Below are 19,001 nucleotides of genomic sequence, written 5' to 3'. Positions count from 1 at the left end.
TATTTATTAGGCAAGTAAATTGAAGCGCCATGTCCGATCCCACACTGGGGAGCGCCCCTTTCAGTGTTGCCAGTGCAGCTATGCCAGCAGAGACACCTACAAGCTGAAACGCCACATGAGAACGCACTCAGGTAAGGGCTGTGGTGCTGAAGGCCTGATACCTACAGTGTTAACTCTTAAAGCAAGCTTTAAAAAATTACTTTTTATTGGCACAATTAAAGTTCAAAGGTAAAAGTGGATTTTTGCGTGCCTTCATGATACGAGAATCTTGATCCGTACCTTTATTTAGCAGTAAGAGAGTCTGCATAGATACTGTGCCACAACCCCACTGTGTGGAGTAAAACACAAAGTATTTGCTTCCGTAGATTTTTCAGGTATTTAAAACTCAACTCCTGGCCAGGCATGGTGGCTCAAACCTGTAATCTCAGCACTTTGGGAGGCTGAGGCAGGAGGATCCCTTGAGTCCAGGAGTTTGAGACCAGCCTGGTCAACATAGGGAGACCCTGTCTCTACGAGTAATTTAAAAATTAGCTGGGCCTGGTGGCGCACACCTGTGGTCCCAGCTACTTGGGAGGCTGAAGCAGGAGAATCACTTGAACCCAGGAGGTTGAGGCTGCAGTGAGCCGGGATTGCGCCACTACACTCCAGCCTGGGTGACAGAGTGAGAACCTGTCTCAAAAAAAAAGTAAATAAAAATAAATAAAAGTCAACTCCTTAATTCATTCTTCAACTTTAAGGCAAAACATAAAGTGTGCTGGTTTTGTAACAGAGGTACTTGATGTCTTGTGTTAAGAATACATTTATGTGTACTTCTTGGTTATTCGTACAGCCCCATGGATGTGAACCACCTTGAACTCTTGCGTAGCCACCAGATGCGGGGAAGTCATGTCTCTGGTCCATCATGGACACAGCTGTACTTGACATAAGCTGTTGGGCTTGATTCGGGAGTCTCATACTAATTGGGGGTTGTCCAGTGAGAAGGGGGTTGATAAAGGAGGCTTGGGGCAAAAAAAAAAAAAAACACTTTCAGCACAGGTGGCCTTTGGCAAGGATCAGGCCTGGAGGGGGAATCACTTTGTTGTCTGCATCTCAGGTGAGAAGCCTTACGAATGCCACATCTGCCACACCCGCTTCACCCAGAGCGGGACCATGAAAATACATATTCTGCAGAAACACGGCGAAAATGTCCCCAAATACCAGTGTCCCCATTGTGCCACCATCATTGCACGGAAAAGCGACCTACGTGAGTGGTTTAGCGATCTTTCTTTTATTACAGCATTTGCTGGCTCTTTGGAGCGTGGCCCTATAAACCTGCAAAGTACTGGCCCTGATACTGGGAGGCCCGGTCTTCGGGAACTTGGCCCTGGGACGAATTTTCTTCCAGAAGTCCTGTCGCACCATCTGGTGGCTGGATCTCATAAGTGCATTTTATAGCATGTTTTTAGAATCCGGGCCCAGGCCTGTTCCGTATGCACGTGATAAGACCTTTCACAGATGGGTATTACTTCATTCCACATTGGGCCTATTTTTCAGATGAGGACACTGGGGATCAGAGACATAGAGTAACCTGCCTGGGAGTCATATGAACCAAGGGTGCTAGGAGGTGGCTGGATTCTGGGTTCCTATTTATCAGTGCTCTATCTATGACACCCAGCAAGCTTTTGTTAAACCCTGGCTGTGGGCCTAAGAAGTTTTGGAAGCAGAAGTTTCAAAAGACACAGTTTCCCCCTTAAGACAGTCCCTTCGGGAAAGGAGGCGGGCCTGTAACGTGTAATCCACATCTACCATGGGGAGCCTTTTAACTGTCACACCCCGCAGAGTGGGAGAGGGAATCCAGAGGGTCTTGGAACAGCAGGCCTAGGAGCTGGGATTTGATACTGCCTGTGGGGAAGCCAGCCAGTGTTGAGCAATGGGAGGGAGGGTGTGGGAAGCGTGAGTGAACGAACCTCTTCTTTGTTTCAGGATTCCTGGGCCTCCCTTTTCCATGATCTCATTTCTCTTTCCAAAATGTATGACACTGTGATACACAAAATATGTTAGCAAAACAAAAAATTTGACCCTTTTGCCCAAAGAGATTCTGGAGATGAGATGAATTTTTTTGAAAACCTTTCTGAAAGGCGAAAGGTGTTCCACAAAGTCTTCACTTTTATTTTTCATCTGGACCATTCTGTCATTGTTGCCGTAGATACCAGCACATCACAAAACACAGTCCAGTGGGGCTTGGTGGGGCACAAGTCTAGCCAGTTGCTAGACTTTTTTGACACCATGGCAAAGTAACATGGTTTATCCATCTCATGCCAGTGGGTGATACACTCCACATAGCCCTATAAGATGCTTTATAAACACATTAATTCTTCCTTCCCATGACTATATGAGAAATCAAGCTCTCTAAATGTCTGAGTCACTGTGGGTAAGGTGGAGTAGCTCCATCACACAGCTGTCCATTGTCATTTGGCTTCTTACACAAGTATCACGAGACCATCATGCTTTAGACTTAGATGAGCAAACCCAGCCAGACCTTACCATGTGTCTCAGGTTAATTTCAACATAGGAAATAACAGGGCACTGACTTCTAACAACGAGTGGATTATTTAAGGTAAAATAAAGATATTATATCTTTTTATATAAAACCACCTTAACATCATCCTAAAATTCACCTACCCATAATAGTTCTCAAAGTGCTGTGTTCAATGAACATTTTAGGTCCAGTGTGACATACCTTATATAACATTTAACTCCATACTGAGAGTATTAAAATGATATTTCAGCATTCTGTTCGTTTAAAGCAGTGGTTCTCAGCTGAGAATGATTTTACCACCCAGAAGACAGGCGGTGATATCTAGAGGTATTTTGGCTTTCACAACCAGGGAGAAAGAGGTGCTGCTGGCATCTGGTAGACAGACACCAGGAATGCTGCTTAACATCCTGCAATGCACAGGATAGCCCACCCTGCCCTGCCCAGGAAGGAACTAGCATGTTCCAGCGCCAAGGCTGAGAAACCCCGGTTTAGAGGAGAGGGGAAGCAGGCTAACAGGAAACAACACTCTTGAAGTATATAATGTTCTGTGACCATTTTAGGTGTGCATATGCGCAACTTGCATGCTTACAGCGCTGCAGAGCTGAAATGCTGCTACTGTTCTGCTGTCTTCCATGAACGCTATGCCCTCATTCAGCACCAGAAAACTCATAAAAATGAGAAGAGGTTCAAGTGCAAACACTGCAGTTATGCCTGCAAGCAGGTATTGTACTTTACTTAATTCGGAGAGGCAGTGGTGTGTGGAAGAATGGAGGGCTGGGTGGGATTCTCTACCACCTTGAAGATATTGAGAAAAGTCATGCTTTTAATAGAGTAGCCTATTCAGAATAACCAGAAAGCAACTGTGAGCCAGTCATTCAAAACAACAGTTCTTAAAGTATGTTCACGTACCCCCAGAGCTCCCTGTGACCAACTAGGGCCCCACAAGAGCCAAGCCTTTGTTATGATAATGGAAAGGTGTCATTTGCCCTTTTGAGACATTGACATTTGCACTTTTGGTGCCAAAGTAGTGGTGGTCCTTAGCCCGGATCAAGGCAGTGACGCCCAGTGGAACTGGTGGTTGTGGTATTCTTCACCTTCACACACTGGCAGCAAAAATAAAGGGCAGTTTTACATGACAGTGTCCTTGAAGAGGCAGTTAAGGTTGTTAACTTTATTCAGTCTTTACCTGGAATACTTTCTTTTTAATAATCTTTGTGATGAGATGAGAAGCCGGCATACGCACCTCCACTGTCTTCCAAAGCTTGGAGGAAAAGCACCTGGGGGTTTGTTTGAATTTCCAGCTCAAGTAGCCACTTTCTCAGTGAATGTCATTTTCACTAAGAAAGGAACAAGATAAACAAATTCTGTTTACTCAGTCATTGGGCGTTGGTGGACATTTTTTTAAAAAATGAACAATGTAGGCCAAGTGCGGTGGCTCACACCTGTAATCCCAGCACTTTGGGAGGCCGAGGCATGTGGATCACTTGAGGTCAGGAGTTTGAGACCAGCCTGGCCAATATGGTGAAACCCCGTCTCTATTAAAAAATACAAAAATTAGTTGGGCGTGGTGGCACACGCCTGTAGTCCCAGCTACTCAGGAGGCTGAGGCAGGAGAATTGCTTGAACCTGGGAGGCGGAGGTTGCAGTGAGCCGAGATCGCGCCACTGCACTCCAGCCTGGGCGACAGAGCAAAACTCCATCTCAAAAAAAAAAAAAAAAGGGATTGGAGTGATTTTTTAAAAGCAACTTTTATATTGTGTAATAAAATATGTCAGCATTTAGAAGATCTGCATAACTCAGTGAACTAATATTTTCCAAATGACCAATCCATGATGTTACAGACTCACACACAGGTAAAAGATCCATTCAAAGTAAAAGATAGACCAAGAGGTTATAATGTCGCAGAGGAGAACAAGTTCTTTGGCACGGTTTCAGATTCCACATTGCAACCCATGGGTAAGAAATTACCATGGCCAGACACACTGGCTCACACCTATAGTCCCAACACTTTGGGAGGCCGAGATGGACAGAACTCTTGAGCTCAGGAATTCAAGACCAACCTGGGCAACATAATGAGACCCTGTCTCTACAAAAAAAATACAAAAATTAGCTGTGGGTGGTGGTGCATATCTGTCCCAGCTACTCAGGAGGCTGAGGTTGGAGGATCACTTAAGCCCAGGAGGTTGAGGCTGCAGTAAGCTGTGTTCATACCACTGCACTCCAGCACGGACAACTGAGTGAGACCCTAAAAAAAGAAATTACTACTAACTGAATTTTAGTGTAATAGCAGAGAAGAATGCCCACAGTTATTTGGAAGAGCTAATAAAAGGTTGCTCTCTTTTCAAACTACATGTCTATGAGACCAAATTTTCTTTATCACTTAACATACTCCAGTGGACTGAGGGAAGAGCAGAGATAGGAATCCATCTGAATTCTTTTTTTATTTTTTAGACGGAGTCTCACTCTGTCGCCCAGGCTAGAGTGCAGTGGCGCGATCACTGCAAACTCCGCCTCCTGGGTTCACGCCATTCTCCTGCCTCAGCCTCCTGAGTAGCTGGGACTACAGGCAGCCCCCACCACGCCTGGCTTATTTTTTGTATTTTTAGTAGAGATGGGGTTTCACCATGTTAGCCAGGATGGTCTCGATCTCCTGACCTCGTGATCTGCCCACCTCGGCTTCCCAAAGTGCTGGGATTATAGGCGTGAGCCACCGCACCTGGCCCTGAATGCTTTTAATAGAGCTGTCAGACTTAGCAAATAAAAATACAGCACACTTAGTGACATTTGAATTTCAGACAACAACGAATAGTTTTATATACAAGTAGTTGCAGCCTGTATTTTAACTGGAAACCTTATCTATTAAGACAGACATTAGGTTATTTTTGTTTTGAAAAATAGATAAATTTACAGAAATAATATGTAGTTGGTTTGTTGTTATTTTTAAATGAGTTAATAAATTGTTTTATTTTAAAAAATACTTAAGAATTCCTCAGGTTTGCTTTCTAAGAAAGTAAATACTAATACATGCCACCTGTATAAATAAAAGCTCTTCAGAGGTCACAGTAATTTTTTAAAGTATAAAAGGCCCTCAGAGTAGAAGTTTGAAAACCAAAACACTGCTTCGAAGCATTGCATGCTATTGGTTACCAAAGGTGAAAATCAGTGCTTACTGTGTGTTTTGAAGTGTGGGCTGTAAACTGTAAATGCTTTGAATAAGGGAAAAGAAGTTTTTCTGGTAGATTTTGAACAAAGAATATTCTGAGGCCCCAGGCTCATATTTATTCAAATGAACTAGGAGGGCTTCCTGAAAGATGGATAGGACTTGGAAAGGATGAGGGGTCCCTGGAGCAGGCATACAGCAGGTATGTGGGAGCAGAGAGCAGCCAGGCAGGCCGTGGCCGTGGGCAGAGGCTTGGAGCATTGCTGGGTGCTCCTGGCTGCCGCGTTCCTGGAGAGTCAGGCTCCCATGGGAGCGCCAGAGATGCTGTCCCAAAGGAGGGTGATGAGGTGAAAGCTGTGCGTGGAAGAGGGTGTTTAGTGAATTGGGTGAGAGAAAGATTAGAAGAAAGACCATCAGTTAGGCCACTGACAGTAATGCAGAAATGGCTGAATATATATTTAATCCAAATAATCATCACATTTTAAATAAAACAAAATGTGTACTTTTGCTTGACTTCACACATTTTTTTTTCCTGATTTCCCAAATTATTTTCTCCTGTCTAAGATAAAATCTCTATTTAGGCCAGGTACAGTGGCTCACACCTATAATCCCAGCACTTTGGGAGGCTAAGGCAGGAGAATTGCTTGAGGCTAGGAGTTTGAGACCAGCCTGGGCAACATAGTGAGACCCTGTCTCTACAAAAAATACAAACTGAGCCGAGCATAGTGGCATGCGTCCACAGTCCCAGCTACTCAGGAGACTGAGGCAGGAGGATCACTTGGGCCCAGGAGTTTGAGATTGCAGTGAGCTATGAGTGTTCCATTGTACTCCAGCCTGGGTGACAGAGCGAGACCCTGTCTCAAAAAAAGAAAAAAAAAAAAAAAAATCGGCATTAAGATCTGTTACGATACTATTGGGAAGTAAATGGAAAAATGTTGATACTTAAGGTACTTGCAACCCCAAAGGTCTACTGAATTTAAACTCTGACATTTGATTTTTAAGTTTGCAGGTTCTATTTGCCCTTTGTAAATTCAGGTAATTATCAATAGTTGTATAGAAGGAGGACTCCCAGTAATGAGAGGACAAAGGACCATCCTTTCACGCCCTGCGGTGTGTACTCCCACATCCCAACAGGACAGGAGAGCCAGCAAGGAATCCACTGCAAGACCTTTGTTACTTGCTGCTGCATACGAGTTTTGTTTCCTAGGCGGCCACTTACTGAGAGTGAATGCTGCCTTGTTCAGAATGTGTTTGCAGTAATTCTGCTTAATAGTGGACTCATCTTTGGGGAGGGAAATAAAAGGTATTGTACGATAAACAATGTCTAATATCGAGAAAACCCTTTGAACTAGACAAGCTGCTTTCTTCCCCTTCCCCCTTAGGAACGTCATATGACCGCTCACATTCGTACCCACACTGGAGAGAAACCATTCACCTGCCTTTTTTGCAATAAATGTTTCCGACAGAAGCAACTTCTAAACGCTCACTTCAGGAAATACCACGATGCAAATTTCATCCCGACTGTTTACAAATGCTCCAAGTGTGGCAAAGGCTTTTCCCGCTGGGTAAGCTTACTTAAGTCACAGTAAATCCCCCATGGAAAGATCCCTCTATCTCAGGAGGACGGTGTCACACCAGGAGAGTTTAAACCTGATTATAGAAACCTGCCAGGACTTCAGGAGCATCTGTCATGCCTTAGGAAAGTGGTTATTAGTTTTTTAAAATCACAAAATTCTTGAAGAATCCTATGAAAGTGTGGTCTCCTCATCCCCTAAAAAAAAAAAAAAGGACAATCCAACACACAAAATCTTACAATAGAGAGTTATCAGACTCCCCAAAGAACCCCAGCTTTTAGTGTAATATTTTCAAACAGTGAACTAGATTTAGGCTACTTGACAGAATGCAGTTTTCACACATTTTTTCAGATGTCCCTAGAATAATGTTATTGGTGTCTATAATCCCAGCTACTTGAGAGGCCAAGGTGGGAGGATTACTTGAGGCCAGGAGTTTGAGATCAGCCTGGGCAACACAGGGAGACCCCCATCCCTCCAAAAAAATTAGCTGGTTGTGGTGGTGCACCCCTGTAGGCCTAGCTGCTCAGGAGGCTGAGACAGGAGGACCACTTGAGCCCAGGAGTTGGAGGCTACAGTGAGTCACGATCGCACCACTGCACTCTGGCCTCAAAGACAGAGTGAGACCCTGTCTCTAAAATAACTTTTTTAATTAAAAAAAAAGAATAGTGCTGTTGGTACTGGACTAAGCAATACATTTATGGTTTTATTCTTTTAGGTGTTGTATTAGTTATCTATTTCTGCATGACAGATTATCTCAAAATGGAGTGGCTTAAAACCACAAACATTTATCACCTGACAGATTCTCTGGGTTGGGAACTCAGAAGTGGCTGAACTGGGTGGTCCTGGCTCAGGGTCACTCCTGAGGCTGCAGTCAGGATGTCCGCCAGGGCTGCATCATCCGAAGGCTGGACTGGGGCCAGAGGATCCACTTCCAGGAGAGCTCCGCCACACAACTGCTGGCACCGGCCTCAGTTCCTTGCTACAGGGAACTCTCTGCAGGGCTGCTTGAGTGTCCTCCTGACTCAGAGCAAGTGAGAGAGTGCAAGTAGGAAGCCATGGTGCCTTTTGCAGTCTAGTCCTAAAAGCGGCACAGCAGCCAGGTGTGGGGGCTCACACCTGTAATCCCAGTACTTTGGGAGGCCAAGGCAGGTGGATAACTTGAGGCCAGGAGCTCAAGACCAGCCTGGCCAACATGGTGAAACCCTGTCTCTACTTTAAAAAAAAAAAAAACAAAACTAGCTAGGCCTGGTAGTGCACGCTTGTAATCCCAGCTACTTGGGTGGTTGGGACGGGAGGATCACTTGAACCCAGGAGACAGAGGTTGCAGTGAGCTGAGATTGCGCCACTGGCCTCCAGCCTGGGCGACAGAGCAAGACTCTGTCTCAAAAAAAAAAAAAAAAAAAAAAGTGGCACATTACTTCTAGTCACAAGAGATGAACCATGAAGTCCCACCCACACTCAAGGAGTGGGGAATGAAGTTTCTTTTGAAAGGAACAGCATCAAAGAATTTCAGGACATTTAAAAACCACTGCACATGGCTAGCTAGGTCCTTGGACCATGTAGGCTTCAGCCTAACTTTATGAAAGTTTTATAAAAGTTGAATTTCCTGAAGTTAACTATTTTTTAAAAAATATTTCTTCTTAAAACAGTAGTGTAGTTGTGTTTTTCTGAGTAGCACAGTGGGATAGTTCTGGAATGTCAACCCTATTAGTTTAAAATTTCAAATAAAAGCTGTGGCAGTGCTCCCAAAACACCATTGCTCATGCAAAAATTGTGAAGAGTTAAAATTAACGAGTAGAATTCTAAAGAGAAAAAACTGCTCTTTGGTGCAAGAAATAAAAATGTAGAGAAAAGAACAAGTCCGCCTCATGCAGTCCCTCAGAACATAAAATTTTTGAAATTCCTATTCAAGAAAGCATATTTGGACTTGTGTCTAAAATATAAAAAGAACTCTTATAACTCAGTAAATAGACAGATACCCAATGAAAAACAGGTAGAGTATCTAGGCCAGGCGCGGTGGTTCACACCTGTAATCCCAGCACTTCGGGAGGCAGAGGCAGGTGGATCACAAGGTCAGCAGTTCAAGACCAGCCTGGCCAAAATGGTGAAACCCCATCTCTACTACAAATACAAAAATTAGCTGGGCGTGGTGGCACATGCCTGTAATCCTAGCTGCTCAGGAGGCTGAGGCAGGAGAATTGCTTGAACCCAGGAGGTGGAGGTTGCAGTGAGCTGAGATTGTGCCACTACAGTCCAGCCTGGGCAACAGAGCGAGACTGTCTCAGGAAAAAACAAAACAGTTAAAGTATCTAAATAGACCTTTCTCCAAAGAAGACATACAGGTGGCCAGTAAGCGCAGCGTCATTAGTCACCAGGGCAACGCAAATCAGTTTCTGCCACAACTTCTTGAGTCTGCCCTTGTGTCATGGAAGCAGCTGTGGATGCAGTGTGTAAATGAATAGACATGGCTGTGTTCCAGTGAAACTTGCTTTCACAAACAGTTGGCAGCCAGATTTGACCCACTGGTTGTCGTTTGCCAACCCGTGTCTAAGCATAAAATGGAAGAAGTTTAAACAACCTGTTCCATCACCCCCATTATGTGTAAATTCTTCCTCCTTCCATCATAAACGCAGACAGTCCTGTTAAGCACAGTGGGAAAGTCAAAATGGGAATCAGGCGGGATGTTTCGCATAATTTGCAAATTTCAACACCTGTTACCAGTTTTTTTACTTTTGCCTGGGACCTTTTCAAAAGGTGAAAATTTTCTGACTTAAGATTATCCTAAGTGTTTGTTAGATGAGACTATGTCACGAGTAGGCTTGACTAGGGGAAGTCTTTGACGTTTATTCCTGAATGTTGTGTACAGTTTCATAACTGCCACCCATGACCTCTGCTCAGTAGCTTCAAGAGAGTAGCTAACAGAAAAGTAAAATCTTTGTGGTATGTAGTTGATGGTTATAAAATTGACTGATGTATTGAGTTTTTGGTTCAACATCAGTCTTCACTTTAGAGAGTAGAAGCATTCTAGAAAAATAAATTTTAAGGCCGGGCGTGGTGGCTTACGCCTGTAATCCCAGCACTTTGGGAGGCCGAGGCGGGTGGATCACAAGGTTAGGAGATCGAGACCATCCTGGCTAACATGGTGAAACCCCATCTCTACTAAAAAATACAAAAAATTAGCCGGGCGTGGTGGCACACGCCTGTAGTCCCAGCTACTCGGGAGGCTGAGGCAGGAGAATGGCATGAACCCGGGAGGCGGAGCTTGCAGTGAGCAGAGATCACGCCACTGCACTCCAGCCTGGACGAAAGAGCAAGACTCCGTCTCAAAAAATAAATAAATAAATAAATAAATAAATTTTGTCTTCTCATTGATTTCTATTATTAAAAAAAAAATGCTTAAAGCAAGCTAGCTTTTGGCTAGACCTAAGCACAACAGAAAGGGTCACCTTTAAAAAGTCATCATTTTTGCACGAGATTATCAAAGGTGCATGCTACCCACAGTTTTCCCAAAGCCCATCTCTCTAACTGCATTTTTCAGTGCCTTTGGGGAAGCCGACTCTTGTTATAGAACCAAACTGGGGTCTGCTTGCCTGGTGCAGTAAGACCAGATATCCACACCACAGTTTGCAGCAGGAGTTTATTTGCGGGGTGCCAAGGAAGCAGAAGCTACAGACAAAATTATAAATCAGCGCATGGAGGATACCTTGCCCTAAAAGGGCAGGATATCTTGCAGCAAGGGCTTACAGGTTGTAGGTAGATTCAGAGACTGGTTTGCAATTGGTTAAGGAAGAGAAGTTTTGTTTAAAATTTTGAGAAAAGAGTATTAGCTCTGGTTCACGGGGCATGACCTCCTCTAGGCCTCTCAGGAGGAAATTAAGAACAAATTTAGCAGTGGTCAGATTTCAGCCACCAGGTCCTCCTTATCTTAGGTCTCCCTGCCAGTGGACCTGTTTGGTAAAGAGCCAGGTTTCTAAAAAATAACTCAGGGACGGATGTTAGGATGTTATCTTGGCCAGTGCGGTGGCTCACACCTGTAATCTCAGCACTTTGGGAGGCCAAGGCAGGTGGATCACTTGAGGTCAGGAGTTTGAGTCCAGCCTGGCCAGCATGGTGGAACACTGTCTCTACTAAAAATAACAAAAATTAGCTGGGTGTGGTGGCACTCGCCTGTAGTCCCACCTACTTGGGAGGCTAAGGCAGGAGAATCGCTTGAACCTGGGAAGTAGAGGTTGCAGTGAGCTGACACCATGCCACTGCACTCCAGCCTGGGTGACAGAGCGAGACTCCCATCTCAAAAAAAAAAAAAAGGGGGGGGGGGGCAGGTGCAGTGGCTCATGCCTGTAATCCCAGCACTTTGGGAGGCCGAGGTGGGCAGATGACAACGTCAGGAGATCGAGACCATCCTGGCTAACACGGTGAAACCCCGTCTCTACTAAAAATATAAAAAATCAGCCAGGCGTGGTGACGGGTGCCTGTAGTCCCAGCTACTTGGGAGGCTGAGGCAGGAGAATGATGTGAACCCAGGAGGTGGAGCTTGCAGTGAGCCGAGATGGTGCCACTGCACTCCAGCCTGGGCGAGTGCCCCAAACATCCTAAGTGTAGCTTCCTTGGCTATTGTTTTAGGTTTCTATCACCTTTTCTTTTCTTTCTTTTTTTTTCTGTCACTCAGGCTGGAGTGCAGTGGTACAGTCAGCTCACTGCAGCCTCGACCTCCTGGGCTAAAGTGATCCTCCCACCTCAGCCTCATGAGTAGCTGGGATCTCAAGGCACATGCCACCACAGCTGGCTAACTTTTTATGTTTTATCTTTTGTAGAGATAGGGTCTCACTGTTGTTGCCCAGGCTGGTCTCAAACTCCTGGGCTCAAGCAACCCTCCCTCCTGGGCCTCCTAAAGTACTGGGATTACATATGTGCGTCACAGTGCCTGGCCTCCCATTACCTTCTTATCAAGTTGCTTATTTACTTCTTAGGGCTAGCGAGGTGTGTGGAATTTCCCTCAAAAGAACTCAGGATTTTTCTTTCTTTCCATGCTTGGGGTCCCCACAGGCCCCTGAGAGGGGTCCCTGCCCCATCTCACTCGCCTTGTGTGTTCCGTGTCAATTCTTCAACAGAGAAACCTGCACAGACATTCGGAGAAGTGTGGATCAGGGGAAGCAAAGTCGGCTGCTTCAGGAAAAGGAAGAAGAACAAGAAAGAGGAAGCAGACCATCCTGAAGGAAGCCACAAAGGGTCAGAAGGAAGCTGCGAAGGGATGGAAGGAAGCCGCGAACGGAGATGGTACTGATTTTACGCAGATTTGTTTTTACCGCCTCAGTGATTTTCTGGTTGTGACTATCCTGGGTGCCGAGTGTTACTGTCCAGGGGATGTGTCCAGAGCCCCTATTTGTCCACCAGTCGGTCCTGCAAGGTGGCTTGTGCCAGATCTCTCAGAATGGCAGTGAGCATAGCGTGAGAAAGTCAGTGTGAGAGCCCCACGCAGGTCCATGTGTGGCCCCCACCCCCAGGAGCCCTCTTCCATCGCATTGGACTGTCGCCTGCAGCTACAGGGACTGTCCTGGGCTGTTGCAATAGATGACCACAAGCTGAGTGGCTTGGGACGACAGAAATTGATTTTCAAATAGCTCTAGAGGCCAGAAATCCTCAATCCAGGTGTGGGCAGGGCCGCCCTCCCTCGGGGGACCTAGGGGAGGGTCCCTCCTAGCCTCTTGCAGCTCTGGTGGCTCCACCATTCCTCAGTTTGTGGCCACATCCTCCAGTCTCTGCCTCTGTCTTTTCCTAGCTCTCTCCTCTCTTCTGTGTCTGGGCCTTCTCTTCTGCCTCTTACAAAGACATTTATCATTTAGGATTTAGGACTTCTTTTGAAAAAGGGAGGTCAGCTATGGGGCTTAGGATATGGACATACCCTTTTAGGGGTCACCATTCAGCCCCCACAGCCATCACAGTCTTCGTCCTGTGGCCTCTGGGAGCTGAAGTGAGTTCCCAGGTTGGCTGAAGCTGGGCCCTGTACTGTGTGTCCTGTGAATGGCTCTGCTGTAAGAGGGGCCAACCTGACACCTGCACAGGTGAACACCTGCACTGTTCACCTTCTCCATTCCTTTCCTCTGAGAACCTCAGAACCGTACATGACTGGAAACCGTCCAGACTTTTACGGCACAAGCACATACCCCACGTTCTGATTCCAGACTCAGTCCCTGCCTTGCGAATGTTCCCACAGATGACGGTCGCCCTCCACCTGCCTTTCCTCAAGAGTTACAAGATCAGATAGAGGATGCCCAGCTCAATCTGAATTTCAGATACACAGTGAATCATTGTTTAAATGTGTCCCATGCACTATTTGGGATATACTTATACTAAAAAAAAAAAAGTTCATCATGTATCTGAAACTCAGGTAGAAGCGGGCATCCTGCAGTCCTTCCCACTCCCTCTGTGCGGAGTCGGTTCTGGGTCCCTGGTTCTAGTCGCTCTGTCCACAGGCAGCACTCCCCCACTCTTTCTCTGCGTCTCACCATCTGGCAAAGCCCTAAGCCTGGGTGTGCCCCTGGCCTGCCTTTCCCATGCCTGCGTCACACAGCCAGGCCCTGCCTGGCAGGGAACTGGTGAGACTGAGGGGTCCCAGGCAGTGCCCCATCGCTCAGCTCAGCTGGAACTCTCCAGAATTGTGCACACTGCCCATGCACGGAGCACCCTCCTTTCTCCTCCAGGCATCAGCAGTTACCACTGAGCTCATGCAAGTCCCTTCTTATCATGACCACAGGCCTCTGCAGGGGGCACTGTCATCCATCTGACACGGAGAGAGCTCCATCGCAGGGTGGGGACGAGCCTGCCCAGGTGCCCAGAGCCCTCATTCTGAACCTCAGCACCAATAACTTTTCCACTGATTTCCAGTGAGCACCTTCATCCCAAACTCCCAGCCCCTGCCTCCTTCCCTCTGGATGGCGGCCTCACTGACTCTGCACCAGCAGATGGGCTCTGCTGCCCGCTGCCCTGGCATTCCTGTGTCGTCCCACTCCCAGCTGGAGTTCCCGCCATCCTCCGCCAGCTCCTGGGGCTTCTCCGTCCGGCCCCGCAGGGCACAGGGCTGTCCACAGTGCTCACAGGGGCAGATCAGAAGAAAAACCAGTGTCTCACTGATGGGTATCAAGCAATGAATGCAGCCTGCATTCCATTTGGATTCCTTTATACCAATGATGTTGTAAAATATCATTTTTCACATTTTTTAATGGAGGAAGGGGCTGGAGGAGCACCCCTCCCATCTAAGGCCCCTTCTGACTCTGAGTCTGGAACCCACCCCCCAGATCAGCAGCTTTATGTCCCCCACCCACCCTCCTCAGCCAACTCGCCCCTGCTGGCCTGCTCTTTCCTATCAGCCTTAAACATGCTCCGTGTCTTCAGAAAAATAAAAGCACTTCACGCGACCACCCACCTGGTCCTGCGCTGCCCCTCCTGCGCACTTCACGCTTATTTGGTTCTTTAATAAGTGCCGGATTCCCACATGCAGGGCACCGCAGGCTCCTCCAAGGCGGGCCTGGCCCATCGGGTCCGTCCCCAGCTCCTGGCACTAGGCCTGGCCTCAGCATTGCTCGTGAAGTCACCACTTGTTGAATAAACGAGTGAATAGTAAGCACAGTCCTTTACTGGAGAAGACAGACCGGTGAAATTTGACCCACAGTTCATCAGCGCGCATTGTAGAAACCCAAGGCCGGGCTACTGGCCGCCTCGGCTCTGAGTTTAAGTCAGATCCTAAAGGGTCCCTGGAGAAATGTGACTTCCCCGCTGATTCCGCACCTAAAGGACACTTGTGCAGTTCTCCACACCTTGACACCTAAATGTAGTGGTTTGTTTTGGTTTGGTTTGGTTTTGGTTTGGTTTTGGTTTTTTGTTGTTAATTATCTCTTAGACCTCCAGAAGACCAAATGATTTGGGGTGAATTTTGAACATGTCACCCTCAGTCAGTGACATTTTTGCTGTGGAGAAGAGTTGAGAAGGTTCTTATAGGCTTAAAAACTGATGATAAGAATTGTACATATACAAACTTTTTTCATATTTTTGATGGTCAGTGGTCATATCCAAAGCAAGTGTGAATTAAGGCAAATAACCTGGCAAAAAATATGACTTAATCTGCATTTCAGGATCTTTGTAGCCTGTGTTATCCAGACAATTGTCTCACTTCTGTGTCTGCTCTGCCAGTACACCAGCACGCAGCACCTCCAGTTCATTGACAGATCTCGATGGGTGACTATCTGATAGCACCAGTTTTTGTTTTTGTTTTTTTAAGACAGAGTTTCACTTTATACTCCAGGTGTGATCTCAGCTCACCGCAACCTCTGCCTCCTGGGTTCAAGTGATTCTCATGCCTCAGTCTCCCAAGGAGCTGGGATTACAGATGCCCGCCACCACGCCTGGCTAATTGTTCTATTATTTTTAGTAGAGATGGGGTTTTACCATGTCTCAAACTCCTGACCTCAAGTGATCTGCCCGCCTCGGCCTCCCAAAGTGCTGGGATTACAGGCATGAGCCCCCGTGCCTGGCCTGATGGCACCAGTTTTGTGGATCTCAGTGTTTCTTTTCATATCCAAGAACTGGGTCTTCTTGTCTCCCTCCATCCACCAAAAAAAAAAAAAATACTTCAAGGAAGCATGGACAAAAATATCCTCAGACAAGTTAGAACATGAGGCAGTCACGTTCTTCAGTGTGGCGCTCTGTGGATGTTTGGGAAAGTAATTTGGAAAATGAGTAGAGCAGGGCTCCCCAACCCCCCAGCCGTGGACCTGTGGGCTGTTAGGAACTGGGCCTCCCAGCAGGAGGTGAGCAGTGGGTGAGGGAGCGAAGCTTTGTATTGACAGCCGCTCCCCATCGCGCGCATCACCGCCTGAGCTCCGCCTCCTGTCAGATCAGCGGCAGCATTAGATTCTCGTGAGTGTGAACCCTGTTGTGAACTCTGCACGTGCAAGGGATCTAGGCTGCACACTCCTTACGAGAATCTAATGCCCGACGATCTGTCACTGTCTCACATCACCCCCAGATGGGACTGTCTAGATGCAGGAAAACAAGCCCAGGGCTCTCACTGATTCTACATTACGGTGAGCTGTATAATCATTTCATTATATATCACAATGTAATAGTAAAAATAAAGTACATAAGAAATGTAATGTGCTTGAACCATCCCACAACCAACCCCCGCACCCCAACCAGTCCATGGAAAAATTGTCTTCCACAGGAGTGTTCCCTGGTACTGAAAAGGTTGGGGACAGTAGAGGGTTGAATATGGGTCGGCTCACAGTGGTCTGTTTTAAACCCACTAAGTTGTGCAGACTGGCTCCCGAGCTGCTGGAGGGGGAGCAGGTTATGGATACACGCCTGGCGTTGGCCCCAGCATCCCTAGCAAAACGCGCAACCCAGAATCAGTACTCAGTATATGTCGATTGGCCAAAGAGACAAATGTCCTGTAGGCAACTGGCTTTCTTCATGTAGGCAGCATCATTACACGGGTACTGGGACAAGACTTAGGTGAGCAGCTCAGCCACGATATAAATCTCTGAGATCCGCCTCGATATAAATCTGTAAGATCCACATTCACCTATAGCAGCTGATGCCAGCTGGGAATGACTGTGTCTCCCCCCCCCCCCCCCCCCAATCACCTTCAGGGGACACTGGCAATGTCTGGAGACATTTTTATGGTTTTTGCAGCTGGAGAGGAGGGTGCTACTGGCATCTAGTGGTAGAGGCCAGGGTCGCTGCTAACATCCTACAGTGCCCAGAACAGCGCCCTGCCCCCAGCAGACAGCTCTCTGGCCCCAAACGTCTGTAGCGCTGAGGCTAAGAAGCCCTGACTGAAGGCAGTAGTTGAGATCAGAATAGTACCATCTTATCAATTAGATTGTTTTCTAACATGCTTGCTGCCCTGTTCAAATTTAAGTGATGGTTTCCAAAATATATTTGCACAGTTTATAAATTCCAATTCCTTAGCTTTCTGATAAATTTGCTCATCCTGGACTTTTTCTCAAGAAGCTGCTGCTGAGGAGGCTTCCACCACGAAGGGAGAACAGTTCCCAGGAGAGATGTTTCCTGTCGCCTGCGGAGAAACCACAGCCAGAGTCAAAGAGGAAGTGGATGAAGGCGTGACCTGTGAAATGCTCCTTAACATGATGGATAAGTGAGAGGGATTCGGGTTGCACGTTCACTGCCCCCAATTCCTAAAGCAAGTTAGAAGTTTTTAGCATTTAAGGTGTGAAATGCTCCTCAACACGATGGATAAGTGAGAGAGAGTCAGGTTGCATGTTCACTGCCCCTAATTCCTAAAGCAAGTTAGAAATTTTTAGCATTTTCTTTGAAACAATTAAGTTCATGACAATGGATGACACAAGTCTGAGGTAGTGTCTAGAATTGTTCTCCTGTTTGTAGCTGGATATTTCAAAGAAACATTGCAGGTATTTTGTAAAAGTTTTAAACCTTGAATGAGAGGGTAACACCTCAAACCTATGAATTCATTCACTTGATATTGGCAAGGTGGCCCACAATGAGTGAGTAGTGATTTTTGGATATTTCAAAATAGTCTAGACCAGCTAGTGCTTCCACAGTCAAAGCTGGACATTTTTATGTTGCGTTATATACACCCATGATATTTCTAATAATATATGGTTTTAAACATTAAAGACAAATGTTTTTATACAAATGAATTTTCTACAAAATTTAAAGCTACCATAATGCTTTTAATTAGTTCTAAATTCAACCAAAAAATGTTTTAATCTTATAAAAAGGAAAACTGAGTAGGAAATGAAATACTAGATTAGACTAGAAAATAAGGAATAAATCTATTTTACTTTGGTATAGGAGCAAGGTTCACCTTTAGATTTTTGTATTCTCTTTTAATTATGCTCCTTGGCAGGTATGAAATTGCCCTGGTTACATTCCATTATTGCTTATTAGTATTTCACTCCATAACCCTTTTTTCTGCTAAAACTACTCTTTTTATATTTTTAAAATAATTGGCAGAGTGACAAGAAACATAAAATCAGATAATGCAAATGTGTACCTGTAAGGAATTTGTACTTTTTCATAATGCCCAGTGATTAGTGAGTATTTTGCTTTTGCCAGTTGACAAGATTTTTCCACCCTCGAGCAGCATGAGAGATGCCTCTTTAACACTTGAAATTAATTTCTGTCTGTATACAGAGCCAGATTTTTCTTCATTGCTTAGTTGAGCAGTTTGTTTTGCTGCCAACCTGTCTCCAGCCCTGTATTTCAAGATCATTGATAAGCCCTAAATTCAAATTCTTAAGATATGGACCTTTTATTGAAAATATCACAAGTTCAGAAGCCCTATACAATGTGAATATGTGGAAATAATTTCCCAGCTGGAAGAGCATTATATTCTCTTTGTACCAGCAAATTAATTCAACTCAACTCACATGAGATTTAAATTCTGTGGGCTGTAGTATGCCATCATTGTGACTGAATTTGTGCAATGGTTTCTTAATTTTTTTACTGTTATTTAAAGATGTTTTACATAATTCAATAAAATGAAATGACTTAAAATTGCTATATTTGTTATATGTCAGCATTGGTCTTTAAAAACATCTTCTTTGTCTGGAGAGAATGTGGAGAAATTGGAACCGTTGTGCACTGTTGGTGGGAATGTTAAATGGTGCAGCCACTGGGGAAAGCAGTATGGCAGTTTCTCAAAAAAAAAAAAAATGGAAATAGAATTAGTATCTGACCCACCAATCCCACTTCCAGATATGCCGTATAC

At 45.6% G+C, this 19,001-nt stretch overlaps 1 protein-coding gene across 4 annotated transcripts in view; it reads left to right on the top strand.

The window, feature by feature from the left end:
• The window catches only part of CTCFL (CCCTC-binding factor like), a 28,653-nt gene extending 9,862 nt beyond the window's left edge, over positions 1–18,791 (top strand). The window contains exons 6-11 of one of the 4 annotated variants that reach the window (XM_055372565.2): positions 11–131; positions 1,094–1,243; positions 3,079–3,239; positions 7,061–7,243; positions 12,364–12,529; positions 17,261–18,791. In XM_055372565.2, the coding sequence (XP_055228540.2) occupies positions 11–131; positions 1,094–1,243; positions 3,079–3,239; positions 7,061–7,243; positions 12,364–12,529; positions 17,261–17,409 (930 nt within the window). In that variant the 3' untranslated portion in view covers positions 17,410–18,791. Of the gene's footprint in view, positions 1–10; positions 132–1,093; positions 1,244–3,078; positions 3,240–7,060; positions 7,244–8,051; positions 8,262–12,363; positions 12,530–15,551; positions 15,713–17,257 lie in introns of those variants that run through there. The other 3 variants (XM_055372564.2, XM_055372569.2, XM_031005064.3) reach the window with 3 other exon arrangements.
• Positions 18,792–19,001: the final 210 nt, after the last annotated feature.

The sequence above is a fragment of the Gorilla gorilla genome, chromosome 21 (assembly GCF_029281585.2).
Source record: "Gorilla gorilla gorilla isolate KB3781 chromosome 21, NHGRI_mGorGor1-v2.1_pri, whole genome shotgun sequence".
Taxonomy (NCBI): Eukaryota; Metazoa; Chordata; class Mammalia; order Primates; family Hominidae; genus Gorilla; species Gorilla gorilla.
The sequence above is the reverse complement of the archived record's forward strand: the minus strand, read 5'-3'. Positions and strand labels throughout refer to the sequence as shown.